General features: G+C 49.5%; 1 protein-coding gene across 1 annotated transcript in view; it reads left to right on the top strand.

Annotated features, from left to right (window-relative positions):
• Positions 1–3,035: 3,035 nt before the first annotated feature.
• The window catches only part of LOC143017660 (uncharacterized), a 218,543-nt gene continuing 211,325 nt past the window's right edge, over positions 3,036–10,253 (top strand). Inside the window, exons 1-2 of the mRNA XM_076172438.1 lie at positions 3,036–3,123; positions 3,475–3,617. Of these exons, the coding sequence (XP_076028553.1) occupies positions 3,036–3,123; positions 3,475–3,617 (231 nt within the window). The remainder of the gene's footprint in view (positions 3,124–3,474; positions 3,618–10,253) is intronic.

The following is a 10,253-nucleotide window of genomic DNA, read 5'->3' as shown; positions in this document are numbered from 1 at the left end:
CCCCAAACCCCCTCTCCCCCTCCCACTCCAGCACCCCCATCCCCTCCCCCTCTCTCCTACCTTCTCCTCCAACCCCTCCAACCTCCCCCCCCCTCTCGCTATGCAGCAGCTATCTGAAAGATACGGTCTGCCGGCTCCTTGCAGGACGACGACGTCGACGATGGCGATCACGTGACCCAAAGGAGATGACGTCAGACGTGAGATGAAAAATTAATAAATATATAAAGTGAAGGTAATGAGGAAGTCCAGAAGGAACGATGGGCAGAGATCTAAGTGAATGCGTGACGTCATTAACTTAGTGTGACGTCATCAGACCTCGTGTGACGTCATTAGGCCCAGGGGCGAGGTTATGATGGATTGTGACTGCTGTATGAACAGTGCGAAGGATGTAAAGACGGGGATGGAGGAGGAGGAAGAGGAAGACTAGGGTATCGAGTAAGAAATGGTGGAAGAAGAGAGGAAGGAAGAGGAAGAAAAGGTAGAAGACGAGGTGGAAGGAGTAGAAGTGGAGGAGGAGGAGGAAGGAGAGGAGGTTTGAGGAAGAAATTGAAAAAAGAAAGAGTTGGAGGACGATGAAGTGGAAGAAGAGGAGGCAGAGAAAAAGGTAGATAAGCAGGAATACTGTAGAAGAGGAAGATGAGGAATAACAAGAAGAGGAGGAGGACGAGGTAGAGAAGAAGAGGATATAAAAGGGGAGGAGGAATAGTAGGAAGAAGAGGAGGAGGTGGAAAAAAGACTGAAGAGGTGGAGGAGTAGGAGGAAGAACAGGAGATGGAAGAGAAGAAAGAGGAAGAACTAAAGGATAAGAAAGACGAAGAGGAAGAGGAGTCTGAATAGAAGGAGGAAGAACAGGAGATGGAAGAGATGAAAGAGGAAGAAGAGGAGGAGGAGGAGGAGAAACAGGAGATGGAAGAGATGAAAAAGGAAGAACAAAGGGAGTAGGAGGAGGTGGAAGAAGAATAAAGGTCGGAATAGAAGAAGGAAGAACAGGAGATGGAAGAGATGAAAGAGGAAGAAGAGGTGGTGGAAAAAAAAGAGACTGAAGAGGAAGTGGAGGAGGAGGAACAGGATATGGAAGAGATGAAAGAGGAAGAAGAAAAGGAGGAGGAGGAGGAGGAAGAAGAGGAGTTGGAATAGAAGGAGGAACAGGAGATGAAAGAGGAAGAAGAGGAGGTGGTGGGAAAAGAGACTGAAGAGGAACAGGAGGAGGAGGAACAGGAGGTGGAAGAGATGAAAGAGGAAGAACAAAAGGAGGAGGATGAAGAGTTGGAATAGGAGGAGGAAGAACAGGAGATGGAAGAGAACGAAGAGGAGGAGGAGGAGGAACAGGAAATGGAACAGATGAAAAAGGAAAAACAAAAGGAGGAAGAAGAGGAAAAAGAAGAAGAAGAAGAGTTGGAATAGAAGGGAGAGGAATAGGAGATGGAAGAGGAAGAAGATGAGGAGGAGGAGGACGAAGAAGAAGAAGAGTCGAGATGCCAAAGAAAGGTTGAACTTTTCCTCTTTTTTTCCTCTCTCGTTTTGTATTGCAAGTTTCTTCTTCCTCTCTCTTTTTTTTTTCTTTTCTTTTTTTCTTCAGTAGCCGTAAAAAGTTGGACACAAGCGCCTTCTCCTTTCCCTGGAGCTAGTTTGAACTAATTCTAACAAGGTCTTGCTCGCCCGCTCGCCCGCTTCTTCTTCTTCCTCCATGTGTTGCAAAAAGTGGACGTTTGTCCAACTTTGTTTCCTTACCTTCCCAACACCGCCCCTTATCCTCCTTCTTCCTCCCTCCTCCTCCCTCCGCCTCCCTCCTCTTCTCTCCTCTTCTCCCCACCCACCTCCTCTTCTCTCCACCTCCCTCCTCTTCCTCTCCTATCTCCCTTCCTCCTCATCCCCCTCCTCCTCGTCCTGATCCCCCTCTCCTATCTCCCTTCCTCCTCATCCCCCTCCTCCTCGTCCTGATCCCCCTCCTCCTCGTCCTCCTTCTCCTCCTCCTCGCCCTCCTCTGTCCCATCCCCGCCATTCCTTTCCACCCTTCCCCTCCTCCCATCACATCCTTCTCTTCTTCCCCTCTGTATTCCCTTCCTATCTCTCCTCCTCCTCCTCCTCCTTTCCACTCCATCTTTCCTCTTTGACCTTTCTCCTGTTCCTTCCCTCACCTTCGTTCTCCCCCTCCCGTCCTCTCTCCCCCTTTCCCTTCCCCCCTTTCCCTTTTCTCACCTTTCCATCCCTTTCCCTCTCTCCTCCTTTCCCCTTCCTCTTTCCCCTTTCTCCCCTATATACCCTTCCCTCCCCTATCTCTCCTCCCCCTCCCCTATCTCTCCTCCCCCTCCTGTCTCTCTCCTCCCCCTCCTGTCTCTCTCCTCCCCCTCCTGTCTCTCTCATCCCCCTCACCTAACTCTCCTCCCCTCCCCTCTCTCTCCTTCCCTCCCCTTTCTCTCCTCCCCTCCCCTCTCCTCCTCCCTTTCCCTTCCCCCTCTTTCCCTTCCCCTATTTCCCTCCCCCTTTTCCCTTTTCTCGCCTTTCCATCCCTTTCCCTCTCCCCTCCTTTCCCCTTCCTCTTTCCCCTTTCTCCCCTTTATACCTTTCCCTCCCATTCTCTTCTCCCCCTCCCCTCTCCTCCCCTCCTCTCTTTCCTCCCCCTCCCCTCTCTCCTCCCCCTCCCCTCTCTCCCCCTTCCTCTCGCTCCCCCTTCCTCTCTCCTCCCCCTCCTTCTCTCTCTCCTCCCCCTCCTCTCTCTCCTCCCCTCCCCTCTCTCTCCCCTCCCCTCTCTCTACCCCTCCCCTCTATCTACCCCTCCCCCTCTCTCCCCTTCCCTCTCTCTCCTCTCACCCCTCCCTCTCTCTCTCTCCTCTCCCCTCTCTCTCCCCCCGGTCCCCACTAAAGCGTTCTTGAACATGTTCATCCCATTGACTTGATGGATATTATTCTGGCGAACTCCAGATTATTACGTTAAGCTGAGGAGCCAGCCGGTGTCCATCGACCCGCGAGGAGAGGAGGGGGGGAGGGGGAAGGTGGGAGAGGGGAAGATTAGAAGAGGAGGTTCTCTAAGGAGGATGAGATCCTCTGGCGGTGACTGTCACTTGTCCAGGCTATGCGGATACATTGCAGTTGATATATTGTCAGAAGTCCTGTGGTATTTCTGTACGACATGATTTGCCCTTGTGTGTGCATATTATATATATATATATATATATATATATATATATATATATATATATATATGTATATCATTAATGTAGCGTATAGCGCTAGCATGGCGTGAATTTCTCGTACGTTATGGTTTTCCACGGTTCTTATATTGTTTTCTTTTTCTTTTTTCGTGAAGAAAAAGAAAGGAGTAGAGAACCTGCATGATGTAATCTCGAAAATTGCTTCGTTGTCCTTCCTCCTCCTCCTCGTCCAAACTCCTCCTCCTCCTCCTCCTCCTCCTCCTCCTCCTCCTCCCAGTGTGCAGGCTTTCATTTGCTAAAGAGCCAACACCGTTTGGCCTAGTGCCACTTCAGCGTCAGGCACGCGGAGTCGGGCCTCTCCAGAAGCTGACCAGTTTCGACCTTTCCTCCTATCACGTAGACCCAGGTTCGAATCCTGTAACTACCGGTGGAGACTTATCGCACCCAGGAGATCCTGGCACAAAGGTCTGTTCCACTTGTTTCATCTGCCGGCAGTTGATTTTATTCAGTTGGGTGAGACGTCCTCATAACTCGAGTGCCACGTCGAACTGGAGAGTGCCACGCTGAACTGGCCCTCTTGGCTTCGGTGCCACGGCTAAAGGGAATCGTCCCTCAGACCTCTGGATGAAGGGGATCGATCAAGACACTTCCAGCCCTCGGAAAACCGCCAGAGCTGGAAGGGATATAAATCACCTGCCGACTTTGAGAGACACAACCCGGATGATCATGTCGCCCGGCTGTAGACAGCGAAACATAAGTATCCATCATCCTTAATCCGGAAAGGACTTTCACCTTGCGCAGGCGGTTCTGCAGGAGGGTGGGGGGGTGGTTGGGAAGTCTCCGGGGGGCGGGACGAAGACTCTTGAACAGATAACCTCCACGAAGGTCCTGGATCTAGAAGACACGATGGGTCTTGCGTCAATACCGCTCGGGAAGACTCTGCAGGGTCGGGGAAGAGAGCCGGTGCGACGGAGGTGGCGGTAGGGAGGGTGGAGGTGGCAGTTCCCGTGGTGTATTTAAACAGTGTTTTATATGTTTGCAGGTTTGTATACTAGTATGTGTATGCATATATGTATCACGTGTTGGTCTCGTGATCGATAACTGTTACCGAATGGGAGCTCAGAGTTCATTTATGGCCCGATCTGTGGGTAATGCTGTGACCTTAGACACGCGCGCGCACGGACACGCACACACACACACACACACACACACACACACACACACACACACAAACAAACAAACAAACAAGGATCGTACGAGAATATCCAAGGTCAAGGAAATACAAAATTGTGTCACATCAAATAGACAGCAAATCGTCTTTCCGCACGCTAGAAAGGAAAGAGCATTTCAGATGAAATGACTTTAGGCAACCCCACCACTTTGGTGGAAAAATCCCAGAGGAGGCTGAGGGACATCGTTATGTTCTTTTGCCACAATTGAGTTTGTGCATGTAGAAGGAAAGCGATGTGCTGGCTTTGTGTATGTGTGTTTTGCCTGAATAAGGAGCCAGGCAATCCTAATAGGTGCAAACATACGTAAGTCTGAAGCCGAACTGATTTGGTTGAACGTCGTGGACTGCCCCTCTCAAGAGTGCTAAGGTCGGTGCCTTCTTATGAAGGAGTTTCTGGATCATGGGATTTAGTGTAGTCTACCCTTACTACGAACTCGTTTTGCTGTCAGGCAGGGCTCGAACAGCCTCCCCTCCTGACCTCTCGCCCCCGTGATGCGATCGCGTTGCCAGTGAGCCAACCAGCTCCCCCCCCCCGAGGGATATAAAGGTTAATAAAATCGCCAGGCGGCAGGCTGGTTAAGACTAAAAAGCGGGAAAAAGACCACCCAGCACGGAAGGTGCGATTGAGGAACGGGTGGCTTGGATGCAGTGGGAATGTCTGTCGAGCAGGGAAGAGAGAGTGCGAAGGGCAGGAATGAATTGAGGGAGATTATATGAATGGATGACGCGGCGGCTTAAGGGATATGCAACCGCCTCACTCATCATGTCACAGAAGTCGTAACTCTACTGGCATCGTGAGGACGTTATTGAACTGATAGAACTGTACAAGGATAACGTGTGCCTGTGACAAGTGAAACGTCTTCTGTACAAAGACAGAAAATCCCAGGGATGAACTGAGTAGCGCGCGTCATTCCCTCCGCGGCAGTAGTGAGTCGCCGTTTGAATACAGGACGGGTAAAAGACGCGCGTCTTTTCACCCCCGCGCCAAGCCACCCGGGCTCGAAAGACACGTGGTGTGACGTGGACCGTAAGGCTGACCTCCAGTGTCGCATGCGGGGTCAAGGGGTGACGTGTCCATGGCGTCATTCTCTATTTTCTTTCCCCTCTTTTCTTCTTCTTCTTCAAGTGGAAATATTTGCCATGGAAACAACAAACAAGGTATTTGTTGTCCAAGAGTGCCACTGAGTGTCACTAAAACCATTTGAACAGTCCGGAAAACGGGTCCTTAGACGTGAGCTACGAAAGAGGATGAGGAGGATGAAGATGAGCAGGAAAATTTACAAGAGGAATAGGAGAAAGAAGAAGAAGAGAAACGGGAAAGGAAGGAAGAGTAAAAAAAAAAAGAAAAAAAAAAAAAAAAAAAAAAAAAAGATAAAGTGGAAAAGGAGGATTCGTGGGTTTAATGTCGAAGAAGAATAGAGGTGGACGGCTGAGCGGGGGGAGGGGAAGGGGGAGGGAGAGGGGGTGAAGAGACTGCAGAAAATGGAAAACGGTGGAAGGAAGACATCTGCCCACTCACGGCTGCGACACTTAAGATTTTTTCACGCGAGGGGGTGGGGGGTGGAAAGGGGGGGGACCATGGCTTGAATGAGACCATGGAGGATCGTGACCCCTGTTAGGTCTTCCCCCCCAGTTCGGGTGGTGCACTTCGGCGTGTCCTGCTGCAGCAGAACCTCGGCGCTGCAGGACAATGGGGAAGGAGTATGTGGGCGGTGATGCGTTGGCCACGCGTCGGTGGGTCCTTCTGCAGAAGAGGGAAGGCGTTCTTCTCCTGCAGGAGTGGAAGATTCCTGCACCAGAAGCGAGAGGAGGGGGAGGAAGTAGTTCCTTTGCAGCAAGCGGAGTGTCGTTTTCTTCTGCAGCAGTAGGCAAAGGTCATCGGCAGAAGGTGGATTGGGTCCCTCTCCTGCAGGAGGGGAAGGAGGAGGAGGGAGTTTCTTTACTCTAGAAGGATAGTGGTGGCGGTGATGGTGGTAGTAATAGTGGTGGTGATGATTGTATTGGGGATGATAATGGTAGTGGCGGTGGTGATAGTGATGGTGATAGTGATGGCGGTGGTAATGGAAGTGGCGATGGAAATGGTGGTGGTGGCGGTGGTGATGGTGGTGACGATAGTGGTGATAGTGATGGCGGTGGTGGTGATAGTGATGGCGGTGGTGGTGATAGTGATGGCGGTGATGGTGACGGCGGTGGTGGTGGGTGGTGCTGGTGATAGTGGAGGTGTGAGAAGAGGAAGATCCAGCCAGTCAAGTCCGGCCAGAAGTAGGTCGAGTCTTGGCGCGTGTTGTGACGTTTCCTCCGCGAAGTCTTCCCCCGTTCTCAGTTCGAGGTCCCGCGATGACGTCATTCTTGAAGGACGCGTTGGAGGAGACGGGACAAGAAGGACTTGAGGGGGTGACGATATTCTACCCTTCCGATTTCCCCTCCTCTCATCTCCCTCCACTTCCTCCTCCGCCTCCCTCACCCCCCTCCGCCTTCCTCTCCCCCCTCCGCCTTCCTCTCCCCCCTCCGCCTTCCTCTCCCCCCCTCCGCCTCCCTCTCCCCCCTCCGCCTCCCTCTCTCCCACTTCCGCCTCCGCCTCCTCCCCCTCCCTCTCCCCCTCCCTCTCCCCCTCCCTCTCTCTTTCTTCCCCTCCCTCTCTCTTTCTTCCCCTCCCTCTCTCTTTCTTCCCCTCCCTCTCTCTCTCCCCCTCCCTCTCTCTCTCCCCCTCCCTCTCATTCTCCCCCTCCCCTCTCCCTCCGCCTCCCTCTCCCCCTCTCCCCTCTCCCTCCGCCTCCCTCTCCCCCTCTCCCTCCGCCTCCCTCTCCTCCTCCCTCTTTCTCCCCTTCCATCTTCCACTCCCCCTCTCCCTCCGCTTCCCCCTCCGCCTTCCTTTCCACCTCCCACTTCGCCTCACCTTCCACCTCCCCCTCCACAACTACCTCCCCCATTCACTTCCCCCTCCCCCATTCGCCTCCCCCCCATCCGCCTCCCCCCCGTCCGCCACCACCAGTCATGATTATGACATGAAGGGCGTGAGCTCATGAATACGGGAGGAGGCGAGTAAAAATAGAAATACAAAAGAACGGAGACCTCGGGAGAAGGGTGGGGGGTAATGGGGGGAAGGACATTCCTGGGGAGCAGAAAATAGTTCAACTTAACATGGGAGGAAGACCGAGGGGGAAGTAGGAGGTGGGGGGGGAGATTAGCTGGATGATGGGGGGACAACTAACACGGGAGGGAGAGGGGGGTAAGGGGTGGGGAGTGCTTCGTGACGCGTTGTTTTCGACCTCCATCAAGACGAGAGAACAGAGTTCGACACCCCAGGAGCTGCGTACCGGTGACTGATCCTTACCCGGGATGTCCGAACACGAAGGGCAAAGGTGACGGTCATATATAGCCGCTGTTCGGCGCCTCATGGTGTGGGATCCTCACCTTTGGGATAACCAGCGCTTCTACCCTTGGGTCAAGGAGAGAAGCTGCGCGACTCGGGTCCTTACGGGTGTCGTTAACCATAATTGGTCAGAACCTCCTCGTCTGAATAGAACAGTCCGGACTGTAGCTGGGGGGTGTACGCCAGGAGTCTCTCTGCAGCGAACTGCTAAGCAGTCCGCAAAGAAATCCGGTAACCGATTTGAGAAGTATTAATCGACACGCGAAATATCTGCAACCTAGTTCGCAATCGAATCCGCTAACCAAATTGCAAACATGTACCTTACAGACTTGTATATCCGCAACATAGTCCACAATATAATCCACAAACTTATAGAGAAACCAATACCTTATAGACCCAGTAGAAGATTCGCAAGCATATCAGCAAACAGATCCGCAATTGTAGCTAACGTATCCACAAAATAATCTTCAAATTGTCCGCAAACCGATCCGCCAACCGATCCGATAAGAATTGCACCCCGATTGATTTTTTTTATTGTGTATTATTTGTTTTAGTTTTGTTTAATTTATTTTCGTTTATTTATATCTTATTTATTATTAATTTTATTTTATTATTATTTTATTTATTTTATTATTTTATATATATTTTATTATTATTATTAGTCTTTTATTTGTATTGTTTATTTGTTTGTTTTATTTTGCTTATTTTCATTTATTCATATTTCTTGTTAATGTTATTTTATTTTATTTTCTATTTATCTAATTATTTTATATATAATCCATTTATTTTTATTTATTATTATTATTATTTTAATTTTTTTTTCCTTCAACTGAGATGATGAGGGCTGAAAGAAGTTCCGGAAATTCCGCGCCGTCCAGAAGTCGCCTTTCCATCCAGAAGGGAAAAGGAGAAAGAATTTCCCAAAGGCTCGCGGAGAGTCCGGAAACGCACAAGAAAACTATGGCAATTGGCCACGTGGCCACGTGGCCTCGCAAGGGGTTGCAGGACTGGCTGGCTTGTTCATTCCCTGTTCAACAGAAGACCATCTGTTCATAGCTCTCTCCCCCTCTCTGTCTCTCTCTCCTTTCCTCTCTCTCTCTCTCTCTCTCTCTCTCTCTCTCTCTCTCTCTCTCTCACTCTCTCACTTCACCTTTCTCTCTTCATCGATCTCTTCGTCTGTCTTTATCTCTCTCTCTCTCTCCCTATCATCTTTCTCTTCATCTATCTCTCTCTCTCTCTCTCTCTCTCTCTCTCTCTCTCTCTCTCTCTCTCTCTCTCTCTCTCTCTCACCCCTCTCTCTTTCTCTGCCTTTCATAGCCACTCTCATAATTGCCATGGCACGTGTGGGCTTTCGTCAACGAGTGACCGTGCCAGAGTGGCACTGACAGGAGCACCCGCACCGATACCTGGCACTCTTGTGGCACTGGCACACGCCTGTCCATCCATCCATCCATCCATCCACTCTGCTTAGCCAATTTTTGTTTCTTGTCCCGTTCCTGTTACCTCTGAGTTGTCCCAGTGCCAAATTCAAAGACCGAAAGAGTGGCTTTGTAGCGAGCGCTGGGGAGTGCCACAAGCGGCAGACAGAATAAAGACATACAAGGTTTACTTAAATTTGTATTTCTTAGGACGGGGGAAGGTTCCTGTAATTAAACAAGATCGCCTGGTCGAATTGAATTAGATAGAGCGAGATAGCACTCATAAGTTTAAGATTTTTATTGATTTTTATTTTTATTTTATTTTTCTACATATGGTAAAAAGTTTGACGACAACTGAATAGGGTCGTCAAGGTACAGTTCCCCTCCCCCTCCCCTCCCCTCCCCCACCTCCTCTCCCTCCTCTTCCCTTCTCTGTCATTCTCCTGCGAAGGACTAGTTTTTCGACGGGAATTCGAACTCCCATACCTCCGGTATCATCAGCATCAAGAGATCAGTCACCGGCACCCTGAGAACTGCGTCAGACGATTTTTTTTAAGATGGAGGATTATCTATTTATTTTATTAATTTATTATGTATACACATATGCAGTATATATATATATATATATATATATATATATATATATATATATATATATATATATATATATACATATTATATATGTAAATTAACAGATACTGAATGGTTCCCAGTACACAGATATTCAATTTATCAACCTTGTTAACTTATTTCCATTTTAATTCCTTGCGAAAACGATCGAGACTAACAAAAATATGCAGTTCGATGGAAGCATATTCAGAAACCGAGACGCTGTCAGGCTAAGTCGAACTTAGCCGACACGTAACAAATGGTCAGTGATTTCACCAACTCAGCCATCAAGAAGGTTATAAGTTAAGCACATATTGTTATATTGTATATGTGCTCGAGTTAAATACACGAACATTATATTCAACTCATTCCCGCCATGATTAGTCATTGGTAGTATGTACGCAAGTGGGATTTTGTGGTTGATAAAATAAATGTCTGCGTACTGGAGACCATTCAGTATCTCTTAATAA

This window comes from Oratosquilla oratoria, chromosome 3 (genome assembly GCF_046742065.1).
Source record: "Oratosquilla oratoria isolate Oo_2021 chromosome 3, ASM4674206v1, whole genome shotgun sequence".
Taxonomy (NCBI): domain Eukaryota; kingdom Metazoa; phylum Arthropoda; class Malacostraca; order Stomatopoda; family Squillidae; genus Oratosquilla; species Oratosquilla oratoria.
Note: the sequence above shows the minus strand (reverse complement) of the source record. Positions and strands in the feature narration are given on the sequence as shown.